The following is a 26942-nucleotide window of genomic DNA, read 5'->3' on the forward strand; positions in this document are numbered from 1 at the left end:
AAATGGACAAACTGCATCCGGTCATTCCACACACGCACATAGGCACCCTCGCATACATTCACACACCAGTCCACGTGCACACACTCGCACCCTTACTTATATCACAACACAGGCACACACACACCCACACATAGTATTTGTATTTTAGAACCTAAGACAATTTTGGCAATGTTATATTCAGGATAACATTTATTACAAAAATCACTTTTATTAACATCAATTTGCATTTCCGTTAAGAGATTCATCTGATCGATAGATCACAAATAAAACGACTTTTTGTCATTTTCGCAGTCAATTTAGTTTTTATTTTTTAAGCTTTGGCCTACTCTTTTCGAGATCTGCAGGCTCCTTTAGACACTCCGTAGATGGGGTAGTATCGGCAGCGCGGCAGTCCGAAAGAAGTATGCCCTTTTCCTAAACTTAGGACATTCTTGGTCCATCCAAAGGATAATAGATCAGCTGATGTCTCAACAGGGTGGTATACCAAATTACTTTCCAGGATTGAAACGAGGTATACATTGGAGAAACTGCAGGGAGGTATGGAATGAGGAAGTCTGAACACAAACAAGAAACAGATACTGAGCATAACCCACTTCATAAGATCGGGAAAGAAGGACGCTGGGTCAACCCTTACAAGGTCAGCTATCAGTGACTATGGAGCCCGGCCAATGGAATAACACAATAAACTGGAATAAGAGCCAAATCCAATTTAGAGAAGACAATGAATAAAGGATTAGTGAGACCATTCACATCCAAAAGAACCGGGCACATTTCCTGCCGCGCTACCGATACTACGCCATCTACGGCGAGTCAGCGCTAATCTGAAGAAGCCTGCAAATACCACTGATCTCTCCACTAACTGGATGGGAACAATAACGCTGATTGGCCTATTCCGTGTTGAAGCACCGGAAGTTGTACCTCCGCACGCCGAGTTCCCCCCAAAAAGCCAAAATCGAAGTAGAGTCTAGATAGCGTTCACGGCAATAGTGTCAATTCCTTAATTTAAGATTGGGGTCTACGTTCGAACTGATGTTTGAAGCAAAAATGAGAAGTGTGTCTGTGTGAGGTGTGTTCGGGGTGTGTGTGGAGGTGTGCATGGGTGTGTGTATTAGTGAAGGGGGAGAGTTGGAGAGACAGAGTTTACAGCAGGAGTGATATTGTGCAAGAATGGCATGGCAGATTTAACTATGAACCATTGGCGGCGGAAGCCCAAAAATTTAGGGGAGGGGGGTCCACCTGAAGTTTATGGTTGGACATAGGAAAAAAAATTGACAAGCAAAAAAAGGGGGTTATCAACCCAAAATTTAGGGGGGGCGCAAGAAAAATGAAAAATAATCTGACAAGCAAAAAAAAAAGGTTATCAACCCAAAATTTAGGGGGGGATGCAAAACAAAAGAAATAATCTGACAAGCAAAAAAAAAAGGGTTATCAACCAGAATTTAAGGGGGACAACAATAATTTTAGGGGGTCTACCTGAATTTAGGGGGGGGACGAAGGAAACAAAATTGACAAGCAAAAAAAAACAAAAAAGGTTTTCAACATAAATTTTAGGGGGGTCCGTCCCCCACCTAAAATTTAGGAGGGACAGGACCCCCCTCCCCCCGCTTCAGCCGCTTATGCTATGAACAAACTGGGGAGAGGATAATTGAAGAGGCTGGGTGTGACGGAGGGAGAGAGAGACACTCTTAAAGAGCGAGTCCACTTCATGGAAAATATGATTTGAAAATAGAAAAAAACAAAACAATAATGCTGAAAATTTAATCAAAATCGGAAGTAAAATATGAAAGTTATGACAATTTATAGTTTCACTTAAGCGATGAAATTTTCAGTGTTATGCTTGTTTGATTTTTCTCTATTTATTCAAATCAATTTTCTTTTGGGGTGGACTTGTTCTTTAAATAAAAGGGGGTTTCAAGCCCAGTGTTATAAGCCTGCATAACCTAGAAAGTCCTCGCCCTATCCCTAAGATGTTATTTGGCAATGCCTCCAAAATACCCCTAGACAAGTCAAGGATTTCATCCATCCTTCCTCAGGTGAGAGAAACACCAACCTCTTCAATATTATGTTTCCGAAATGTACTGGGAAAGTACCATGGTTCAAGAAAATTAATATATGAAGTTTTGTATGAAAAGCAATGAGAGCTTCAGTGTGCAGACAGCTAGCGTACCGCTCCAATGCACATGCAGTGGAGCGATCGCGTTCCTTTTGGGGGAACTGGTATGGCGGACAATAGAACTCGCGGGCTTCAAACAAAGGACCGTCCCTGTATATCCAGTTAGCGGAGAGATCAGTGGCAAATATGAGTAGGCGAAAGTTTACAAGGTAAAAACTAAATAATAATATGCAATATTTATATAGCGCTTAATACAAAGTTTGTAAGCGCTGCATACTTTTACACAGCTACCCTTATCGGGTGCTCAAGCATTCAAGGAATTCCTTCCTCTCGGGTACCCATTTACTACACCTGGGTGGAGAGAGGCAAATGTAGATAAACGCCTTGCCAAAAGATGAGATTGCCTCGGTGGGATTAGAACACCTGACCTTGAGGTTCAAAATCTGGAGATTTATCCACTGATCCACAACACATCTAAATTGATTGTGAAAAGATGAAAATTCGATCTATTAGTTTGCATTCATTGCAATAAACATACAAATTATATTTGATCGAATTACACAAAAGGACACTGACAGTTAAATATAACGAAGTGAATATGTGGCATCTGTTGAATGTATGAGAAAATTCAGAATCTGGTTGAGTTGAAGACATGATTAATAGACTGTCTATTATATGCGTGATTGAAATCCATTATTGCTACTATATGTCTTTTTCTGCGTAAATGAATACTCGTCTTGCAGTTTAAATACAAAAGAGAAAAAAAAATCGACAGATTACAATTTGTTTTTATTTGTAAAGGATACACTATTTCCAAATCTTAGGTCACGTTAACAATTCCAATTCCTTTGTTAATTAGAAAGTTTTCACAATCGCGACGGACAGATTCTACAACATAAAAAATCTTTTGTCAAAAGCCAGTCTTTGTCAAAAATCGGTCAATCAAAACAGTTTCGTCCTGGACTCGGGATAAACGACATATTTTGCAATTTTACGTTAGCTCAGAATCTTACGACAATCAAACGATGTCCCGGTTCACAAATTTTCGACAAAGACCTCTCAGCTGTTCATTGTGATTTGAGGGGCATCTTAAATCGATTTTCTATTTTGTAAAATGCGTCCTCATTGCGATGGCGAAAACTCTCATAATACTTTAACAAAAAGTGTATAATACTAATCAATAGATGGCGCCCTTTTCCCACGCGAGTATTTCGTGAAGCGATGATATTTATTTACTGATTTTACTGATCATTGCTATTGATTTAATACAAACATAATCAATCTATTTATCACATTTCAAAGAAAATAATACTCATTAGAAATTACTCCATGTTTCAAGACATACTAAGGATAATGTACCATGAGTTTACAAATGCTTTCTTTTTATTTAATTTTTAGTGTGTTTGCGTGTGTCTTTTTTAAGATATCATAGGAGCTCAAATTTACTCCTTTGTATAGGAAAAATATAAAGAGCAACGAGAGAGGGCGCTCGATATATTAAATATTAAAATTAAATTCACATTTCACAAAGAATAAATACCCAACTACAATGATGCAAGAATGGAATGCTAGATAATGCTCGAGTATAAGTTATACCAATGATCCGTAAAAGGCTTTGGTATACTGTAGATACATGTAATTGTCATGGAATGAAGTTTGAGTAAAACATCCAGTCAGCATCTGAGCCGTGGCCCGAGAACACGCCCACACGGGTGACGTCAAAAGGATTCGGATCCTGCCACTGGAGTAACGGTTCTGTCTGATCGGGTAACCCGATTTCGTAGTAACCGGCAACAAAAGATATCTGAAACTCTGTGAATGCATTGTTTTGGCAGAGTGTAGCTAAGGTGCTAACTACTGGTGGACAGTCGGTACAATCTCGCCTAATGCCGACAACAGAGTTTGACCAGCCACAGAGTACTGCAAAATGATAAAGAAAATGTGTATGGTCAACAGGTCAAGTAATAAAGAGTTATAGAGCAGGGGCGAAGAGATGGAATGAGAGATCAAGAAGTAACAGATCGATGTAACAATTCAAGTTCAAGAAAATGGTTACATATACAGTTATATTTTTTTAATGCATCATAATCATATCTATATAAACATCCCATCAAAAAGAGTCTGTTTAACAGATATATGTATGGTATTAATCCATTTACAAACACTAATGATACAAATTTAAAGAGTAATTGGTAAAGGTGGTATAAATCATTGATAATTAACGCTTTCCATTACATTTATAATAATATTAATAATGATAACCATAATAATTGTAATGGCAATAATAATAATAATAATAACATTAATATTACTACTACTACCACTACTACTACTACTACTACTACTATTACTACTACTACTAATAATAATAATAATGATGATAATAATAATAACTTTTTACCAACATAACACACCGTCATTTTACGACTTTCATTATAATGATCTTTAATTTTGGCGGGTGCTTTTTGTGTCTGTTTTTCCTGTTTGTTCTCTTGCCTTTCTGTAAGATGTCTTACCGATTTCTACGTACTTCCCGTATAATGACGAACGGTCGGCCAGCGCAACGTGTACGTCGTGAGCTGCCCTCACAAGAAACTTAAACAATCCGTTTTGTATCCGACTAACCGGGAACAACCAATGATAATTATGATTTGAGCCGCTGTCTTCTGTGCGGAAACTACATACTGTAAGAGAGATATAAGCAAAGATGAAAACAAGAACATTAAACCGTCCATTTCATCCTATCAACTAGGAACATCCAAACATGATTATGATTGGAGCCGCTGATTAGCCGCAGAAGTACACTAGCACCTCTTCATTGGCTTGTTATTTAAGGGCGGCACTAACTACAAGGGTAGCACTGGCGACCAACTCCCAAATGATATTTCATGTAGTGATAAAAAAAGGTATCTCATTTTCGTTTCCTTTAAGGAAACGAAAAAGAGATATAACAAGAGAGATCTGGGTCATGTAAGTACTATAACCCATGTCATTCAATGGAAACAATAACGGCAGTAACATTAAGGTCGTTTTGCCCCCCCCCCCCCCTCTACCTGCGGGAATTTAAATTTTAGTATGGAATAGAAAGAAAGAAAGAAAGAAAGAAAGAAAGAAAGAAAGAAAGAAAGAAAGAAAGAAAGAAAGAAAGAAAGAAAGAAAGAAAGAAAGAAAGAAAGAAAGAAAGAAAGAAAGAAAGGAAGGAAGGCAGGAAGGAAGGAAAGAAAGAAAGAAAAAAAGAAAGGATGGAAGGAAGGAAGGGAGGAAGGAAGGAGAGAGAGGGAGTGAGGGAGGGAGGTAGAAAAAAAAAAAAAAAAAAGAAAGAAAGAAAGAAGGGGAGGAATGTGACAAAATATTTCAATATTCACTTTGGGTGGGATGCATGATGGGAGACAATTTTGGATGCACAATGGACATGTTGGATAGCGAACTATGGAAGGCTATTCAGGGGGAGACAGTGATTTAACTAATGGGTTGAATATAGTCAATGATCCAGAAGGAAGCAGTTTCTAATCAAAGAGCCGAGATGCATCGTATTTTGAATCAAATTATTCCAGATATCTGCGCACCACAATGAGACCAAATATTGCAGTCATCGACAAACCCATCCCCATGGCAACAACACTCCCATGAACTCTTTATAGGTGTACATTGGCCCCAGATAGGTTCTATAATTAGGTTGATTGCTTCTTAAAGTGAGAGTAATATGTAACATAAAATAATATGCATTATACAAATCAGATGTTATTATGAAAGGAAATATCAATTATCGTAAAAGCACATACACTCATTATGCACATAAATTTCACACAAGAAATAATGAAAGCATTTCATTTCAGGGAAACTGGGGAAAGGGATACCCGTTGCAAAAATGTACACAATTCAAAATGAAACATACTGGAAAATATTCCCCACCAGAAATCAAGGATAGTTACTCAAATCATTGAAATCAATCAACCTCCATCTCCATAAAATTATTTATCTTGCATGGGAAGAAGAAAATGGATGACATGATCATTAGCTTCCATTTCAATTCAGTGTGCATGCAGTCCCACCCAGTAAATCATCATTAAAAAAGTTAAAAGCTTAATGAAATCAAACAATATTATTTCCTAAAACCGTAGCAGATTTAGTATATTTTTTATGATCCAAACCCTGAAGTGTCCACATTTTTAGAGGCATTAAGATGATCACAATTCACAAATAATAGTTTTACGATGAAAATCTTACAAATGCAAATCCGTACATAAAAGCGAATGGAACATTACAAAAAAAAAAAAACACGTTCATATATTGCATATAACTTTGATTTTAAAAAAATCATGCAACCAGTTACAGAAACCCTAATGTTGGTTTAATCAACACGAACCAACAATAAAAAACAGGGTTGGGGCTTTAAAAAAACACGGTGAAAATGAAAGACAATGTAAAGATTCTGATAAAAGTTGATCTACATATATCTGGTTGTAAGAAAATATGTCATTGAGCATGCGCAAAATCAATTTGTAATTGAATCTTTTTTTCCCCCATAAACATTTTTTGGAAACATTTGTATTAAGCTCTTGATGTTCCATCCCCTTTTTATTCTACCGTGTTTCCGAAAGCTTTTTTCTATTGCACGTACAGCATCGATGATTGGTGGAGAGATACTTCTCTACATCCGGGCAAGGATCCCCGAAAGTTGATTTATTGACGGGCAAGGTGCAATTAGATGCTCCCTCACATGACGTCATGACAATCGACGCGGAGTCTGATGAACAATCCTCATCCAGGGTCCTGTTGACTGAACAGACGTGTGCACCAGACTTTCTTCCGAAGATTGCGCTTTTGATGTGAATACGATGGTCAGGCCCACAATCTAGCTGTATTTGCTCGTGTTCGCATGTAGTCATTGGGTACAGTCCTGAAGGGGAAACGATATTAAGGAACATTTTTTTAATCAAGATGTGAATTGTACAGGCAGTTTGCCGTCGTATTTGTCCAAACCAAGCCAGGTCGGTTTATTTCGTTTATACGTTTCATGTTTCAATTTTTATTCCCAACACCACACAAGATATATCAAGACAATCTTGTCATCCTTCTATTTTTTTTCAATCAATGTCAATCGCACAATCTCATCGTTTAGTCACAGAATCATTCCTTACTGGAAAGAACACCAGTGTCCCACATTATGTTCATATTATGTTTTACAGTGTGGAACATGTGATAATTATATAATGCTACATAGAATAGGTAACTAGATATTCGGCACCTCATAAATGCAATATGTTATCATCATTATTACTATTATTATTATTTTATTATTATTATTATTGCTATTGTTATTATCATTCTTATTATTAATCGTAGTAGTAGTAGTAGTATTGTTGTTGTTATAATTATTATAATTTAAAGAAATAGAAACATACTCATTATGTCGCAGTTTTTGCCCTTGAAACCTACTTGACAAGAGCAAGCGTAATGGTTGAGATTGTCCGTACATGATCCTCCATTCTGACAAGGGTTACTAGCACATTCATTGATATCTAGTAGAAAAGCGAAAGAAGGATTTTAAAAGAGATAGAACTAATAGAACTAATATCAAATCGAAATTCATAGATATTTAGGAGAAAGGGGAAAATAACGTTTGTTTGCTTGTTTTTTTAAGCTGGAGCGGAGAAAACCTAATGGAAATCGAAGTTGAATTTGAATTTAAATTTGAAACAGAGATATGAGACAGAGACAGAGAAAAGAAAGAAAGGAGATAGGAAATGAAGCAGGAAAGAGCCGGAGGAAGACTAGAAAGGAGGGGTGGGGAGGGAGGAGAGAGTGGAAGAGGTGGAGGGAGATAGGGCCAGAAAGAAAAGTGGAAAAGGAAGGGAGGGTAGGTGGGAGTGAAGGTGAGCGGGAGGGGAGGGGAGGGGGAAGAAGGTTGAAAGGCTAAATTGAGATGGAGAGCGGTGGGAAAGAAGGAATTATAAAAAGTGGGAGAACGAGGATGTGAGGAAGAGAGTGCGGGAGAGAGGGAAAGGGATAGAAAAGTACAAAAGAGAGAGAGACAGAGAGGAAGAGAGAAGGAGAAGCTATGAAATTACCATTAGATACAATCAATATTAATTGCCGTGCATCATACGAGGTATGTTTTATTCCAATTTAGATTACAACATTGACTTCATCGAATGATAATTACCAATTTCGCAATCTGGACCAGCATAACCAGGTTTACATTCGCACCGATAGGACCTTTCTCCATCGATGCATTGTTTTCGGTCACCACAAGGAGAACTCGCGCACTCATCAATATCTGTGAAAAAAAGGACATCGAGACATGAGATATTAATGTTACCAAGCTGATTGTGGAACTCTGGTTGAGACCCTAGAAAGTGGACCACGGGGAAAATGGATCGAATCTCTTGATCTATGCTGGTTAAACATAATTTGGCTGGTTGTTAATCTATATTTATCAACTGTGTATACACTGACCCGAACATGAGATATGAGGATATCTGAGGACTGTTTTTCGGTGACTCATTATTTATTTATTTATTCATTCATTTTTTTTTTTTTACTTATTTATCTATTTATTTATTTATTCATTCACGTTTTCTTTAAAATAAAGAGTTGTCCAGTTCAAGCCAATTGGCCTGCTTTACAAGGGAGCCCTGTCAAATGTACATTCATATAAACCTGACATTATATACAGAAATAAAAGCAGTGACTGAAAATAAATAATGACAGAGGTTTACATAGAGAAAAAACATATATGGAATGAGTATGAAAATATGGAAAATAATATATTAACACAAATGCAAAGCGTAGTGGACAAAAATCAATACAAGTAACAAAAACAAACAAAAATAGAACATTATAAAACAATGGTCATTTAGGATGGTTACAGAAGAAGTTTGATCAATGGGTCTGGTATTGTCCGAGGCGTCTTTTGAAAATTTGGAGAGAAGGAGATGTTTAAATATGAAGTGGTAGGGAATTAAAAAGTTTGGTTGCAATATAAGAGAAAGAACGTTTTTGTTTAAGGGCATATATTTACTATTAAACTAATTCGAGCACGAAGCGCGAATGGAAAATTTAGGATATTCAGACCTAAGATTGTGACATTTTAAGCAAATTGTTGGTGGAAGTGGCGTGGTCGAGGGGTCTAAGGTGCCTGATTTGAAAGTAAGTAGCTCGAATCCCGGCAAAGTACAGATTCCTTTCTTTGGGAGGGGCAGTTTTATCAATATATTACTTCTATGAATTAATTGCGTAATAAAAACTAGACTTCTGGTAGTTTCATATCTAACAAAGAGAAAAATATCTTCTTTCAATTAAAAATTAGAATAAAACAGAAGAAATTACAGAATTATTCTGTAAATTATAAGAGGACATATTCTGCAATTTAACAGAACAGGTCTGTTTTATAAGAGGTTTCATATGCCATATATTTTTTTTCCTATAATTTCACACAATATAAGACTACAGGTGCTCCCAAAACTCTGTTACATGAATGTTTCTGTTGTTAAGGAGAGATTTTCTAACCGTGTAGCTTCATTTCATCATTCAGTCTGGTGAAAGGTGGTCAATAAAGCAATGTTTACCGAGTAAATGGTGTGTATACAAGTCATCAAACAGGTCGATGAATTTTAATTGCCTCCACAGAGTATGGACTCCAAAATTGCTAGTTCAAAATTAATCTATATTAAGGAATAGCTAAGGAAATTCTGTATTTCTTTGTCTAAATATATTTTTAAGAATTATTGACTCGAATGTTACAATAGCTTTAAGTACTTGATATCATATATTGTACATGCTTCAATTTATATTGTTTGTATAAGTTTCATTTGCAAATGTCATTGTAATTATTTCAGACCACTTTACTTTGTTCTGTTGAAAATGAAATAAAAAAAACTGAATTAAATTGAATTTACTCTGTTTATGTTTAAATTTCGTAATTTCATAGTAATCATATGCGTTATTGTCAAATGTTTGAATTGAACTAAAAAGTAGCCAAGTAATCTATTTACTTCATCTGAGGTAGTTCATGAATACGAATCTTAGGAATAAAGAATTGAAATGGGAGGAAAGATCTCATCTAGGCGGTGTAATAGTATCATTCATGTGATCTCCACTGCAGACTGGGGCACTTACCTGGGTTAGAACCATAGATGACTAAATTACCGAATGAGATATAATGATCACACAGGACGTCCCCTCATTAAAACTCCGTTAGTGGGGTTCATATCACTCTTTTAGAATTACTTATCACTATTTTACATTCAGTGAGAGCGAATGATATTCTTTTCTGTATAAGGACTCTCACATCATTAAATTTATGAGGGAAAGATAACAAATATCTCACCTGGATACACACAGGTCCATGTGCTTCCTTCATTGGCGACACCAGACAACCTCATCAAGGCCGGTGGAACGGTGGGCGACGTCGGGACTATCTTGGGGACCAGCTGAACCTTGGCATTCGTTACTTCATCAAATACCACAGGACAGATAATCGATCCGCATCCCGATGCCCCTAGCAACGCCGAATCGACTATAGAAGACAGAGTACGGAAGACGAGCAGGACGTGGATGATAGAAACGAACAGTTCACATGCGTTAATTTCATATATTAAAAATATACACACTTAAAATGTTGGGGACCCTACTGTCCACTGTGTTGGGTAATGTATGTTGGTAAAAATATATATATATATTCTGGGCAGTTATCCAATTGAGCAAATTTATTACCCAATAACCAATTTGGGCAGATTTTAACCAATAGTTGTGTGGACAGTGTGTTGCCCAGGGTTGGTTAAAAGTTTGGCATTTTTCGCCTAACTATATTTTAAGAGTGTATTCATAATGATAATGTTGATGGTGATGATGACGACGACGATGATGATGATGATAGCGATGATAACGTCGATAGAATGGAAACAAAATACCAAAGAACTCGTTAGTGATCATAATAATTGGGCGCATGAAGAAATAAGCTGCTGTATACATGCTTGGGATTGACACAAAATTTCTGACGAATGAATAAAATAAACAAAGGTCACCGAAGGCGCTTTTTTATAGTTCGATTTTGGTAAAGTAGTTTTCACGGGGTGAATTCGGTGTCTGGTAATTACTATCTCAATGTTTTGTTGTTTTTGTTGTGTTTTCTTTTAATCATTAGGCCTACTTTCCACATAGATTGCCCGCGACCCATCCAGATTTGTGCTCTATAGAAATGGCGCAAGTGAGTTTGTGCCTCATCATTTCACCAATCGATACGTTCAGTTCACCTCGTTAGAAACCTGCCCCCTTCATAAAATATGGCGTGGTCGGCTTTCCACATTTAAGCTCAGTTTGAATTTATAACATTCCCTTTAGACGACACGGACCTTGATTAATGAAAATATTCAATTACATTTCATTGGACATGTTGGAGAACAATGCACCTTAACTGAGTTCATACATAGGCATATACCGTATATTGTTCGCTAAAAGTAGATGACTATCTGCCTCCATGGGCCATACAGGCCTATACACTTTTCCGTGGTTCAGTGACTGTACCATGATCTTCGTCCCCGTATTTTAAACTAGTTAATTATTTTCATCAGCGATATGGAATTGGTCTGAAGAATGTCGAAGCAGTTTTTCGCTTGGATGATCTTAGGTTTAGATTAAACATTAACGACACAGAACTTGTAATTAATCATGATGAAAGTTGGATTCACATGATCTAGTTTTCAGGAAGGTAAAATCGCGCAGTTCTTCTGTCTGTTAATTAAAAAAAGGGAGAGTGTTTTCTAATTCATCCCTTAGATGGTTGAGAACATGGAAGCTTTTCGTCAAAGAACTTGCCGGACATTTATCCGACAGTTACTTTGTAACTTCTTGATTGTGTTATTTTAGCAAATAAATTTATATTGAAATTTAAATTGAAGTCTTGATTCATCCGACAATTACCATAGTAATGGTACTTCTCAGCCAATCAAAATCAAGGAAAGTTGTCAGACAGCAACTATTGATGAAGTGCTCCCCGGCTTATACATGTAAATTCAAATCTTTGGTTGAAAGAAATTTGATGATTTGAGAAAAGTTCTGCTGCGTAAATAATACCAACGATGTAAGAAGATAAAATAAAACAGGTAGAAGTATTTGTAGTAGTAGTAGTAGTAGTAGTAGTCAGCGGCGTAACAGGGGTCGATGGCCAGGGGGGCAAGAGCCAACAATTTCCCGATCATATCATGGTATGGACAGGCGCAATGGTGTAATGAGGCGACGATTTTGCGAGGGCCAGACATTGCGTATCAGGCAGAATTTATCCTTTTTTTAATTCAAGCGAGCGAAGCAAAAATGTTGGCATTTTTAATACAAAAATCCAATTTTGTGATAGATTTTGACATGATATCAAAAGAATAATATATTTCACTCTTCTCTCTTTCCATTCCTTTTTTGTGGTCTGTATGCCACTGAGACCATGATTCTTTGCAGCAATAGCGTGAAGAGTAAAAAAAACGAGAGGCGCAGTATGGCGCAAGTGCTAAAAAGCTGCTTAATATAAGTCCCGGGCGAGCGAAGCGAGCGAGAATAAAAATCACATTTTCATGAGAATTTAACTTTGAGATATTTTTTGACATTATATTCAGTAAATAAAATCATATCCTACACTATTCCTTAGCTTTTCTTTCGTCCTTTTTTTTTCTTGCTTGTAGAACTTTTGGAGACCGGCCCTACCCTTCGATAATCATATACGGAAGCGCTTTGCGGTTGGGGTCCGTCTGGAGCCCCCGGAACTTCTTGATATCAAAGCCATTTATACCTCGCAGATTGCCGCTATTTTCAATCAAATCGCGGGTATTTACAGAATATAGCTTTTACACAACACAATTTATTCAACCCAGTTGAACCAAATATTTCAAGGGGCAAAACATAGCAATGTGGGAAATTTGTAAAAAAAAAGGCGCCAGCGAGCTGGAAAAAAATGCCTATTGAAATTAAATTTTAATTATGTGATAGATATCCATTATATTCAGCAAATACCACATTTCATTGTTTCCATTCATTTCATTATACGCTGTCTCCTATAATATATTTTATTTCCTCTTGGGTGTGGAACCAAGACCCCCCCCCCCCCCCGCCTGTACGCCAGTGATTGAACGTAAAGCTTAATGTAGGAAGGGTCCCTACAGGGGGCGTTATAGAGCCATTTGAAGGTTATAGATGAAGAGCCCCTCTTGCGTGGGGTCTGGAGCAAAGCCCCAGTAGCTTATTTGCATAAAATTTAGCAAGCTTATAGCACAATGTTGTATGCAGTCCATCTTTCTTCCCGCTCTTTATTTTCTATCCTCGGCAGCCCGGTCATGTTATTACGTTTTTTCTTGTCCATTTTCTTTGTTTTCCAATTTAGCTTTTGACCAATTCCATTCTACCTTCATTTTTCGCTAATGTTTGGCATTTTGTCATCTTTTAATTTATTTCCCATCATGCTATTGCATTACACAGGCCTATTTCGTAATGATTTGTTCTTTCTCAAATGTTCTTTCGTTCCTTTTCCTGCTTTTTATCCTTTTCCATTAAAAATATATTTTTCTTCGTTTTCTTTTCACTTTTCCCTTTCCTTTTCCTCCTTTCCTTTTCCCCTTTCCTTCCCCTTTCCCTTTCTCTCTCCCTCCCTTTTCTTTTTTTCCCGTTTTTTTTATTTTCCCGGTGAAATCCGCCAGGGGGCAACTTGCCCCCCGCCTGTTACGCCACTGGTAGTAGTAGTTGTTGTTGTAGTAGTAGTTGTCAGTGGCGGATCCAGGGGGGTGGCGCAGGGGGCGCCCCCCCTAATATTTGAGTAAAAGAAAGAAAAGGCGCTGCTTGAAAAAATAAAAATAAAGGAAAGAAAAGAAAAGAAAAGGCGCCACTTAAAAAAATCATACACTGATATAATATTAGCAACAGTAAGGAAAGACTATCCCCCAGCAAAGCACAATCATATCATCTTTCTTATCTTTTCTTTTAACTACCCTTTTCCCAACATCTTCGCCGGTTAAAAATAATCAGCAGTGCGCTGCCTGCATATAACTGGCGCCAATCAAGAATAATCAGCGCCACCTTAATCTAAATCGGCGCCGGACAAGAATAATCAGCGCCATTTGGTTATAAATCGGCGCCAGTCGAGAAAAATCGGCACTGCCAGAGTCTTAACCGGCGCCGATCAAGGATAATCTGCGCCACCTAAATCTAAATCGGCACCAGATAAAAATAATCGGCGCCGGTACAGAAAAATCGACGCTGCCTGAGTTCTTAACCGGCGCCGATCAAGGATAATCAGCGCCACCTAAATCTAAATCGGGGCCGCGGACAAGAATAATCAGCGCCATCTGGTTATAAATCGGCGCTGCCAGAGTCTTAACCGGCGCCGGACAAGAATAATCAGCACCACCTGGTTAAAAATCGGCGCCAGTCAAGAATAATCGGCGCCTCCTGGTTCTAAATCGGCGCCAGTCAATTATGAATTGCCGCTGCCTGAATCTTACGTGACGTCGATAAAAATAATCAGCACTACTTGTTCTAAATCGGCGCCGGTCAAGAATAATCAGCGTCCCCTGGTTCCAATAAATAGGCGCCGGTAGAATAATAAAGAAGGGCCTATTGCCAACCAAATCTAGATCGGCGCCGGTCAAGAATGATCAGCGGCACCTAGCTGGTTATACATTTTATTGTTGAATGGTCATAACAAAGCTTATCGCATGCCCTTACAGAGTGGACTGGGGCGGGGCAGTTGCCCACAGAATGACAGATGTCATGAAATCTTTAATTTATTAAAAAAATCCCAGAAACATACAAAAGCGTAGAGCAAATCCTTTAATTTTGATCTTATTTTCCAATGCTTTAATAAAAAGAAGGTCAGTCACTTTTCTTCTTTACACATTCCACATTGTGCCACCTCTATGGCCTTTAGTTTAAGACAGCTTCTATATAGTGTTTTATGAAGATGATTCGATATTTTAGCCCAAAACTTTGCTAAAAACCCGTTGCTAGTACCGGGAGTGAATTACGCAACCAGTCGTATACTGAGATTGAGCTACACAACTCGTTCTTTATTTAAAATCGTGCTTAAATTATCCGCTTCTCAGATTGGAACATACAAATTTTCAGCTCGCGCTTCGCGCTCGCATCATTTCTGTAGCAAAACCTCATACTTTTCATGATGAAATAGGTGAATAGAATGTCCCTTTCTCAGGACTTTAAACGTCAAAAGAACTCCCGCTTCGATTTGCAATAATCTTTTGCGAGATATAATCTTGTTCTTTATTACAAACGTCCATTAAACTGTCATTTTTTCAGATCGAAATATCAAAATTTTAAGCTCGCGCTTCGCGCTCGCATCTATTGTTTTTTTAGATACCCATCTTAATCATTGGTACCAAAAATGCATAGAATATCAAGCTTTCTGGTCAGAATATAAAGAAATTGAAGCTCGCCCTCGGCACTCGCATTATCTGTGTAGTGAGATATGTATCCTCCTCATGAGTTACTACAAACAGTCTATAAACAGGCACCTTTTTCCTGTTTTCAGGTCAGTATACTAAAAAAATTCAGCTCGCGCTTCGCGCTCGCATTAATTTGTTGGTGAGGTATGTGTTTCTATCTCATGAGTCATATAAATATATATATATATATGCATATGTGTGTGTGTGTGTGTGTGTGTGAGTTTGTTTGTTTTGTGTGATATCGAGCGCCTTTGGAAAGTTGATTCATGATTTTGCCCCCCAAATCTTAAAAAAGGATCGACGCCCTGTGTATATATATATATATATACATATAGTAAAAAAAACTTGTATCTCTATTAATATACAAAAGTATTGGCCTCATCGCAATAAAAGGGTTAATACACGAGATCTTTAAAATCGCACATAACATGCATAATTTTGTGTTACTTTTTGCTTGTTTCTTTCTTTAATAAGTTATTCAATATCTCTCTATATATGTTTTAGAAAGATTATATGTTTAAATTGATGTATATTTTCTGTTATAATGAGATATGAAGTGGACTTCAGGGAATGGTCGTACGCAGCAAGGGGGAAGGGGGGGGGCACATTCGCGATATAGGGTATTTATATTGCGCACATATCCACCTTGTTAGGTGCTCAAGGCGCTCCTATATTACCCGGCTAAGCTAGGCGTTCATAGCGCACACAGCTTTTTAAGGAATTACTTCCTACCGCGATCTGCTGTTGTGAAAAACAATTTTTTTTTCCTTAACATTTCGTGAAAACTATGAAAAATGTGCAAATGTGAGATGTGCACCAAATTTTCGAGTCTTGCCCCCCCCCCCCCCGGAAATATTATCTGCGTGTGGTCATGCAAAATGGCATGACTGGAAATCCTACATTTTGAAAAGAGCATTTGACAGGGTCAGACTTTACCCCTTTTTCAACATTTTCTTTTATGGCGCCGGTGAAGTGCAAAAATATATGCGCCGCTCGGTAGTGCGCCCCCCCCTTTCGCCAAAAGCTGGATCCGCCTATGGTTGTTGTAGTAGTAGTAGTAGTAGTAGTCATGGGTGTCGATCGGTATTCTTGGTTGGGGGGATGATTGACACAAATGTTCTTGTGGATGGGGATCTTTCAACATTACCCCCACTAAAATCACAAGTTAGGACATTTGGGAGTGGTTGATATGCATGGTGTTCTTGCAGTGGCGTACCGTGAGTCACGGCATGGGGGGGGGGTACCAGCAACATTTTTGAGTCACTTAGGAGCGCGCGAAGCGCGCTCAGTTGCCAGGTATACTGACCTAATATAGGGACATTTTAAGGACAGTGCCATTAAACGGATATGTATCTCACTGCTCAAATAATGCGAGCGCGAAGCGCGATCTGAAAATTTTTGATATGCAGACCAAAAAAGGACATTATAAGCAAATTTTTGTAATCATGATACATACCTGTCTCGCTAAACAAACAATGCGAGCGCGAAGCGCGAGCTGAAATTTTTGTAAATATTTACCCCAAACAAGGACATGTTAAGGACTATATTTTAGGAATCCATTAAGAGTATACATATCTCACCATAGTCATCTAATGCGAGTGCAAAGCGCTTGCTAATTTTGCTACATCTAAACACATGAAGCACTTTTTGTAGTCAATGTAATCATGATAATACGCATCTCACTCATCAAATATTGCGAGCGCGAAGCGCGAGCTGAAAATTTAGGATATTCAGACCTGAAGAGAGGCATTCTAAGGCATGTTTGTAAGAATTCACTAAGACCATACGATAGGTATTTCACTAAACAAATGATGCGATCGAAAAATGTTGATATTCAGATCAGAAAAAGGGACATTTTAAGGACTGATTTTTAGGAATTCATGAAGAGCAGTCATATCTCACCAATCTACTAGTGCGAACGTAAGCACGGACAGGAAATGTTTTATATTAACACCTTAAAATGGGGCAATCACTTTAAGTAGTAATGAAAAAGAACCATATGTCACTACATAAAACAATAATAAGTCGAAGTGCGAGGAAATATATTTGGTGTATATTGACTTAAAAACGTTAAACAGACAATGCGAGTACCGGGAACAATGAAGAAATCTAGGCCTGAGCAAAATAAAGTTATGAAAAAATGTTTCTTATGTATTATAACATAACATTATTAAATATAACATTATAATGAACAATAATTTCTTCATTCCCACTACGTTTCTCTTCCTTTCTCCTCTTCCCCGTTTTTTTTTTTGGCCAGCCGATTGGGGGGCACGTGCCCCCATGCCCCCCCCCCCCCCCGTAGTTACGCCACTGTGTTCTAGGAAATTCTTTCATTATTGCAGTGTACTGTACTTATAATTTTTTTTGAAAATTCAATTTGTGTTACAAGTAAGCCTATTCTAAACTCATACGAAAGAAAAAATGACAAAAATTGTCTGGACCATGTACAAAGTGATCTGTTTATTGAGCATGATGTATACAACTTCTCTCTTAAAATCTAACCCGACTGGCGATATCTTTTTTCTTCTTAATGCATGATGATAAAATGCAGATTTGGACAAATTAAGACTAGCACAAATTACAAACTGTGTGGCTTCTCGTGCGCCATCGGGCTTACCGTCATTCCTTAGACGATTTTAACATGTTTTAAATGCTTTATAAGTGCATAAAACAAAAACAAACAAAAACAATCGAAACTCAACTGTCATGTTTTGATATTTCTCCAACATTTTCTTGAACCATCAGTGTGTAATATCAGCTAATTATGTGTTAAAATGAAATTTACGTACCGCATGAGTGTGCTCATATAGAATGCAAAACTGTCATCCCTTTCCAAACTCAAAAGAGATTTCTTTTTGCCAAAATAAGAAAGAGCCAATCAAGTTTAGTTATTCAAGTCCATAACAATAACAAGAATAACATGGGAAAAAAATCCGATGTTCATATCCGAAGATACGCTTTAGAGAGAAATGAATGATTATTCTTTCTAAAACCATTAATTGATTTCACTTATTAAAAATTGTAAAAATATGATCATATTACCACTGGTGGGATGGAACACCCTATCAACAAAAGTTGTTTTTCGTCGGGGTCCTTTTATGTCATGTGTTAAAAAATATCATATACGTAAACATTTCATTCTTTTTCATCTTGAACCTCCACCCATCTGTTTAAAAGTCCTGGAAAAGAATGTTTTTATTTAATAACAATATACACAAATTGCGAGGGAAACAAACTGATTGATGGCATACTATAATCATCACTATAATCATCATGATCAAACCTTTACATTTTTTCATCATCATTATTATAAATTTTCTACCCTAAATTATTGGGGGGGGGATGATAATACAGGCCACCCCCCCCCCCACTTGAAATATTGGGGGGGATATATCCCCCCCATCCCCCCCCCCGTGATCGACACCCATGGTAGTAGTAGTAGTAGTAGTAGTACTAGTAGTAGTATTATTAGTGGTAGTAGTAGTAGTAGTAGTAGTAGTAGTTGTTGTAGGAGTAGTACTAGTAGAAGTTGTAGGAGTAGTAGATGTAGTAGCAGTAGTGGGTAGTAGTAGTAGTAGTAGTTGTTGTTGTTATTTTGTTGTAGGAGTAGTAGTAATTAATAAGTTAGATTCAAAGGTTTACGATTCAAGATTCATATGCAGGCAGTCTGCCATCCTTCGACTTTTTTACAGACTTTTTAAACACACTCTTTACATCCTCCTCCTAATATCCTACATTTTTCCACACTGAACATCTTTTCAAGGACGAGTTTACGATTTGAGATGAGGCATTCTTCGAACTTTCTTACAAGATTTTGTTGCACCCACTCCATCATCCACCCTTACCCCCCCCCCCTGTACCACACTAATCCCTTTCATAAAGTGGCGATTATAAATAAATAATAATTTGTAAACTTACTTGTAGAGAACAGCATGTGCGACTCCAAAATTAGGACGAGCAATCCGATGACGCCAGGCATGTTTTTAAATTCACGTCGATGTTAGTAGTCCGAGCATGAATTAATTCCACAAATGATTATTTCACTTCAGCTGCTGGTCAAAATTTGTGTTTATATTCTTTTTTTATTGAATACCATTGATAAAATAGAACAGGTAAGAGAGTGATAAGCGCAAAGAACATAGGTGAGAGCGAATGTGAATCGGTATGAAATGTTGCTTCACGGAGCGAACACAATAATGGCAATAAATTTATACTGCATTTAGTTGAGAGCGAACCGCGCAAGCCAGCACCTTCTCACAAACAATGGTTGCAATTGAAATAACACCACTGAAATATTGTCATATTTCAGTGGTGCTTGCCTTGTATGACAGGCAGTTCATGTCAGAAAACTCAATAGAGATTTCGATCGAAATCAATTAATTCTGCATTCGATGTAGTTGGAATGCCCTATGTTTGTAGTAAGATCATGCCAATCATCGGACATAGAGGGGGCGCTGTATCTTACGTAAAGTTTATGTTTTTCTTCTAAATCATGATGATATGCTTAATTGTGTCACCAAGACAGCTGGCTTCCATTTTCAGATCAGTAGGCATACATCAAGAAATTTCAGTTCACGCTTCGCGCTCGTGTTATTTTTTCGGTCCAAATTAAAGCATGTTTGTTTGTCAAACTAAAACTAAAATGTTTCTTATTTCAGTCTCTAGGACACCCCCTACTCCAAACTAGTCATTTTTCTCTTCGGGCAGCTGATAATAAAACTTGTGAATAATCTCATTAACCTGTTCGACAATGCTGGGACCCCCCCCCCCCTGTAGAAAAAAAGGAAATATTTGTCACCCTTCCCCAATTGGAAAACACCCCCCCCCCCGTAGACAAGAATAGGATACTAGTAAATATCGAAGGTATAATGTAGGCAAAAAATTAAGCTTTTGAACTGATCAAGAATGAATGAGGGGGTTGTTTAGCTGAGTGGATTTCAAAATTGAAAATGGGTATCAATAGCAGACATGGATCGTCTCAAATTTTGCAGTAAAGGTTTTGAAAATGTACCCCCCCCCCCTCACCGAAAAAGTACATTTCCACTGGTATATCCCCCATCCTGTCAAAGTGTCATCGAATTGTGTCTAATTATAATTGTTTAAAAGTTGCTGGTTAAATTATAACATCAAAGTGGCCGATGTAGTCTTTCTCCTTAGTTTCGCATGTGGCTTACATTAATAAAACATAAATTAATTGCAAACCTACAATCTATCAAACACTCGTAGATATTCCAGGTACTGGCGATAAAATTCAAGCGGTGCATCAAACGAGGATAGCTTTTATAAAACGTTTATATACGTTGATTTTCATTGAACTTGAATACAAGAGGACAGGTTTAATTGAGGCTTAGGACGTCTTCATCTATTCAAGCACTGTAATATATCTGTTTAATCCGTGTCGTGCTTCTTTTCAAGTTCGTGGGAAAGTTCGCGGAGCAATGAGGGGCGAGATTGCGAGAATGTAGCTTCTATTGTTTTGCGTAAAGCTATATTCAAATTAGGCATATACCAAGAAGGAAGGCTTCTGTGGACATCGTTTTTGTTATGTCACATTCACATCAGTGAAAGCGACTCCATGCCGACCCATTGATATAACGTTATTTCTAATGACAAACTGTCGGTCGGTTTGGGGTCGGTTTCACTGGTGTGGCTGTAGCACAGACGAAATATTCCCCTTTTATGACTCAAGTGCTGATGGGACACCAAGACCGCCAGAGGTCGATAACCTCCAAGTCTTCCCGTTGTAGCTCCCAACCACCACCCCCCCCCCAAGAAAAAAAATATGTTCAAATATGAGGCATTCCGAGTACAACATATTTCTACCTTGGTCAATTAAAGCTATGGATGAATATTATCTGAAATATACCTATAAGTTTGATTAATATGATGACAAAATCTACGACATTCCCCCCAAAAGGCTTTTCTTGGCTACTGCATGAGACCTTATGTTAATTTAGTACCCTCTCCTCTCGACAGAGGCGGCTGCACAGGGAGGCAGGGGGGCCGTCATTTATGAATTTGAAGTGGTGAAAAGGGGGAGAGAATATAGAGGAAAATGAGGAAATGAAACTGAAGGAAGAAGAGTAATAAAATGGAAAAGTTTAGGTCGTGTAACCCTTTCAGCTGAAGGTTCCATGACATTTACTCCGGCGACAATTGCTCGATCCACTCTAAATTCCGCACACTAATGGAATGGCCAACTTCAACCCTGGCTTTATCACTATACCCTATCGTAAACCTAACATAAAACCCCTTTGCAGCCCTAACCCTACAATACATATTAGACGAAATTAAGCTTGGAGCAATTGCCGCAGGAGCAAATGTCGTATCATTCAGTTTTAGGTTGACCCGCCCAACCCCCCCCCAAAAAAAAAAAATTATATATATATATATATATGTTTATATATATTCTTGCGACGCCCCCGGCACCCTTTCTCTATCCTTCTTCCAGTATCCACCATTCATTCCTATACACCCCCTCTCTCATTATTTTCCCAATATCCCCTCGTTTTCTATGTTTCTTCTCTCGATCTTTCTTTACTAATCTCACCACTCCCACACCTTCATTTCTCTCTCTATTCCTCTCCAACCATCTCTTTAATGTGAACTTTCAGACTGAAAGCTCGTGTGAGGATAAAAATAACATTTAACAGAAAGAATATTAAAGAGAATAGAGATAAAGAGAAGAGCCAGGTGTGTTGAAAGGGACAGGGGAGAGAAAGAGAGAGAGAAAGGGGGTAGTGATTTCACGTGAGTTTTACACCATTATTATGTCTTGGTTTTATAACCTCCAAACCAATTATTCATCCACTCTAAATCTTTCATCTCAGCCCCCCCCCCCCCCCCCTCTTTCTCTCTCTCTGATCACCAATCCCTCTCTCTAATTCCCACCTTCATTTTCCATTTAATTATTCCGCTTCACTTTCGAGGTAGCCTCTCTTTCTCTCTCTTCTAATTCTCTTTGTATTCATGTGTGTATATACTACGGGAATTTTAAAGTGCCATCTAAAGTGAAATATACTCGTGATAAGTAGACTCAATAGCATTATCATGTCGAGATATGAGTTCAACATTGTTGTAAAAGTTAACTCAATGACACTTTAAAACTTTCGAAGTATACACTTCTTAATTACATTAAAAACATCAATTATATAACAGAGGGCGCATAACAATTTCAAGTTAGGTATTAATGTTTAATTGCATTAATACAATAAAGAAAATAATTACAAGATAATCATAATATGCAAAATTATAAATTATTATAAATGAGAATTCTTTGGCACTGTACGCAAGCAGATGGGCAGTGATTAACCATACATGAATGAAAATGACCCTTGCAATTATCAAAATATTGCAAAGTATATGTTCTCTTAGAGTTTATATAGTCTTTCTTTCAGTCTTTTCTTTCAAACAGTGATACTTTCCAGCTTCCTGTCTAGAAGATGTGTCTTGTAATGCCTCTTTAGATTGCCAGACTGTGCGAAAGCTCTTTCACAACCTTCATGATGACAGCGGTAGGGACGTTCACCGGTATGAGTACGACGATGTTTGGTCAAAGTAGAAAGATCCCCGAATCGTTGTTGACAATCCTGACAGGAGTAGGGACGATCTCCAGTATGAGTGCGTAGATGAGTACGAAGAGACGTCCTCTGAGCGAACGACTTGGGACAGGATGGACATTGGAAAGGACGAGCTCCTGTGTGGATTCGTTGATGAGCCGAACAGTTGGAAGCCTGAGCGAATCGCTTGGGACAGAACTTGCAGGAGAACGGTAGCTGTCTCTCAGAATGGATGTCCATTGGAGCGCTAGATGAAGGCTGAACTCGTGGTCGCTTCGTCAGCATCACCTTGGTGTCCGACAATAGAGTGGGAACGGTCGGAAAACTTCGGGTGTTGTCGGAGAGTTCGTGAACGTACATAGGAGATGACATGGAGCTTGTCGGAGAAGATCGGGAACCTTCGGTATCAGAGTTCGAGTAAACTGAGCCAGTGAGTGATGACGGAGCTGGCCATGACCGTTTGACAGATGCAAGATGAGACGACAACGCTGGAGAGGTCCTGGTCACTGGAGCCGTTGGCGCGGACGACGACGATGATGACGACGAAATTAGCCAGTTGACGACGGATGATCGACGGGACGACTTCGATGCTACCTGATCACTTCGTTGAAAATCTTCCTGTACAGGGAGGCGAGTATTGGACGTCTCCACTGCAGGGCAAAGAGGACAGTTGGGGACGCCACATTTGAAGATGGTGGATGGAGTAAAGTGATGATGTCGAGCCCAGATGACGGATGCAATGGCCTTGTTGAAGTCAGGTTCCTGAGTTTCTATGGTGATCGGTGACAGGTCACACTTACTACCGAGTGATAGAAGAGAAGACGCGGCGTGTAAACGATCCATGTCGTAATCGCTGCGACTAGATCTGAAAGAAAAAAGAAATCAAATAGTTATAATGCATATTATTTATACAGCTCTTGATAAATCTTAGATTATGATAAAAGAGAGTTGATGATTTTGCTTGTTTTTGTAGTTTAAATTGGGAAATTTTGAAATAATATCTTAGGCAAGTTAAAGACGCGCCTAAGAAGAATGAACGAGCGAAACTTTATTCTATCAGATACTAGTAGTTGGTTTAACATGAAAGAAAGTATTGGAATATTTATTTGATTAATATATTTTCAAAAAAATACAACAAGAAACGAATTCAGTGCCAATTAAAATAGAAAACGACTCTAAAATGAAATATATCTACTTACGTGCTGTCGAAAGGTATAGGAGACATAGGGTATTCCTAAGGGAACGAAATTCGTAAAGATTTACTGAAATTTATTTTTGTCGTCAAAATCTATACGAGAAGTCACCAGACAAGTAATGTATGTTGCTCCGAAGAAGACAAGGGCTAAGAATGACGGCTTTCTAATATTTCCCGGCAATATATGCCATATGAGACTTCAAAGCTAACATAGTATTATCACTTCCTTCCAATAAAAGAACAGTGTATAACGCCCTGTTTCATAGAATTCGGCAAGTTGGTCAAACGTGAATGAAGCTGTTCATTCGCTCTATTCAGTGTGGCGGTGCGACCGGATCCTAGCGCGCTGATTGGTCAATAGTTTATTGTGCCGGTAACATCAATGAACTTTGACCGAGCGTACGTCCAACGTACCAGCTGGGGCTATTGTTGGGCTTGTTTTCTGATGTCCCGCAGCGGACAATGGCTTCAAACGAAGCGCTACCTGCTAAATAACTGATCGTTTAGGGCTAGAACAATACTTTGCACATGGTAGGATGTACCCAGTAGAAACATATAATAGACCGCCTATGAAAAGACCGAGGGAATATGAAAAGGAAATCTTTGACTTGGACCGTTGATTTACTGGGATATAATGGATGTAATAAAGAAACCAATGGCCCTTTAAGCTGTGAATAGATTCTTCATGGCCCATATCGTGGGAAAACCTGAGACTTGACTTTGGTATAATCAGGTATTCTGTCACACGGTTTGAGATTTCAAGACTGTATTCAATTTCTGGAAAAGCCTATATTTTAAGGAAATAGAGTCTACCATTAGTTTTTATTAATTATACAGATGCGTCTTCACATTGGATTGAATCCCATCTTCCTTATATCCAGTGTATATTTAATAGTGTACGTGTGTATCCGTCAATGATCATGATATTTCAAATTTAACGAGTTCATAAAATGTGTGCAGCATACGATAAAATCATACAAGAGAAAAGACTAGAATTAACTGCACAGATATAATTATGATGTATTATATGCATTAAAAATTGTTTTGTATAGTAGTCTTTATTGGTCATTTAGATAAAAAAAATCATACATAATCTGAAAAAAACATTGCAGTATATCACATAACAAATTAAAATTTCATTTGGGCAGATAATATTAGTCTAAAACATTACAGAATGTAATATTATCATAATTGTTTATTCCTTGTTACTCAAGAGTTTAAAATGAATTTTTGTCACAGAATTGTATTCAAAAATGTAATTCCATTCACATTAACTTTTTTTTTTGCAAAATTGATTTAGTGTCATATCGCAGGTTCAGTTAGCCGTCGGATTTAATATATGTCGATAACATATTCGCTTTACATTTGCTGATGTAACTCCCACCTTATAAACTTGCTTCTTTGAATATAAATTCAAATCTATTTATTCACTATATTATAGGAGGATTGCATTATTTTACAATCATTTTTTTATGTTCATGTAATATGTCAATTTCAACCTGCTTTGAACCAGTATAGGTTTGACCTGGTTTTGATTGTTACTCTTTCATAGTTTGATTTTGTTGACCATTCATGTCATTTTGTACACTGCATTACAAACAGAAATCAGTTTTTATATTCACTTTGATTAATCAAAATGCCAAATCAATTTCGATTTAGTGGTTCAACGCAAAAAAAACACAGCATACACATGTATTTCATGCGTATTGTTAGCTCAGAATTCAATGTCTGCATGTGATGTTTTCTTTTCCAAATTAGTATTATATAACATCATTTTCATTGTTTGGGTGACATGTTTTTGGCACTACCATGCCGATACACATATTACCGCCCTTTTACACGGTAAAAAAAAATCGTAATTTGAATGGCGATTTCAGTGAAAATAAGGCTGATGGCGATTTTTTTGTTAGCAAATGTGAAATCAAACTAGAACATGTTTAGAATCACGAACACCTGCAATCATCATTACCATGATGATTCAAGATTCACGTGTGAAAAGGCCCTGATATCTTCAGGTGACATAACTAACCTCCCTTTCACACGGCCGTAAAACAATTCGTAATGTTAATGATGATTCCAGTGAAAATTAGGCTAATGACGAATTTTTAGCCGACGTGTGAAACCAAACTAGAATCCCCAATGCTAATCCCAATCACGAATTCAAATTCTACTCCGGAGGTGAATTCCAGTCAAGTTTCACTCAAATTACGGTACGAATTTTCCGTGTGAAAAGTCCGATGATTCTAAAGACGAATTTCAATCATCATTACAATTATGATTCAAGGTTCACGTGTGAAATGCCCCATAAGATGTTCTACAATGAACCACTTCCTGTCTTATGCAAATGCTTCAGTTTGCTGCCCAGAGCTTTCTTTTATCCGTTCCTCTAAAAACAAAAGTACCGCCATTTTTATGACTGGCTTTATCAAACATATTACCAAGGTACCTCTCCAGCTTCTAAGAATGAAGGAAATGTGACGTCATATGGGTTTTATTTTTTATTTGCCTTCCATCCCATTTAATTATGAAATGTCCGGTTTTTTTTCCTTACAGGCAAATTATTTTTATTCAATTTGATTTTCAAATACCGAGTGCGTAGATAAAATACATGACTTCTGTAAATGCATTTAAAA

General features: G+C 37.7%; 2 protein-coding genes across 2 annotated transcripts in view; both read right to left on the reverse strand.

Moving 5' to 3' along the window:
* Positions 1-19881, reverse strand: part of LOC129274740 (neurogenic locus notch homolog protein 1-like) — a 20601-nt gene extending 720 nt beyond the window's left edge. The window contains exons 1-7 of the mRNA XM_054911491.2: positions 19474-19881; positions 10446-10634; positions 8280-8393; positions 7519-7635; positions 6735-7013; positions 4630-4797; positions 1-4033 (exon numbers count right to left, since the gene is read on the reverse strand). The exon at positions 1-4033 is cut by the window's left edge and continues 720 nt beyond it. Coding sequence (XP_054767466.2) covers positions 3756-4033; positions 4630-4797; positions 6735-7013; positions 7519-7635; positions 8280-8393; positions 10446-10634; positions 19474-19534 — 1206 coding nt within the window. The 5' untranslated portion in view covers positions 19535-19881 and the 3' untranslated portion in view covers positions 1-3755. The remainder of the gene's footprint in view (positions 4034-4629; positions 4798-6734; positions 7014-7518; positions 7636-8279; positions 8394-10445; positions 10635-19473) is intronic.
* A 2846-nt stretch (positions 19882-22727) lies between these two features.
* Positions 22728-24509, reverse strand: LOC129274739 (zinc finger protein 771-like). Its single transcript, XM_054911490.2, has 2 exons — positions 24314-24509; positions 22728-23979 (listed from the first exon to the last, which is right to left on the reverse strand). Exons 1-2 carry the CDS (start codon positions 24337-24339, stop codon positions 22962-22964), a joined length of 1044 nt encoding a protein of 347 aa, XP_054767465.2. The 5' UTR covers positions 24340-24509; the 3' UTR covers positions 22728-22961.
* Between the last annotated feature and the right edge of the window lie 2433 nt (positions 24510-26942).

Source organism: Lytechinus pictus, chromosome 13 (assembly GCF_037042905.1).
Source record: "Lytechinus pictus isolate F3 Inbred chromosome 13, Lp3.0, whole genome shotgun sequence".
Classification (NCBI taxonomy): domain Eukaryota; kingdom Metazoa; phylum Echinodermata; class Echinoidea; order Temnopleuroida; family Toxopneustidae; genus Lytechinus; species Lytechinus pictus.

Coding starts and splice junctions, on each gene's coding strand:
- LOC129274739 (XM_054911490.2), bottom strand. CDS start 24,339: ATGTCTCCTATACCTTTCGACAGCAC. Junction 23,980..24,313: donor CCTATACCTTTCGACAGCAC/GTAAGTAGATAT, acceptor TTTTTCTTTCAG/ATCTAGTCGCAGCGATTACG.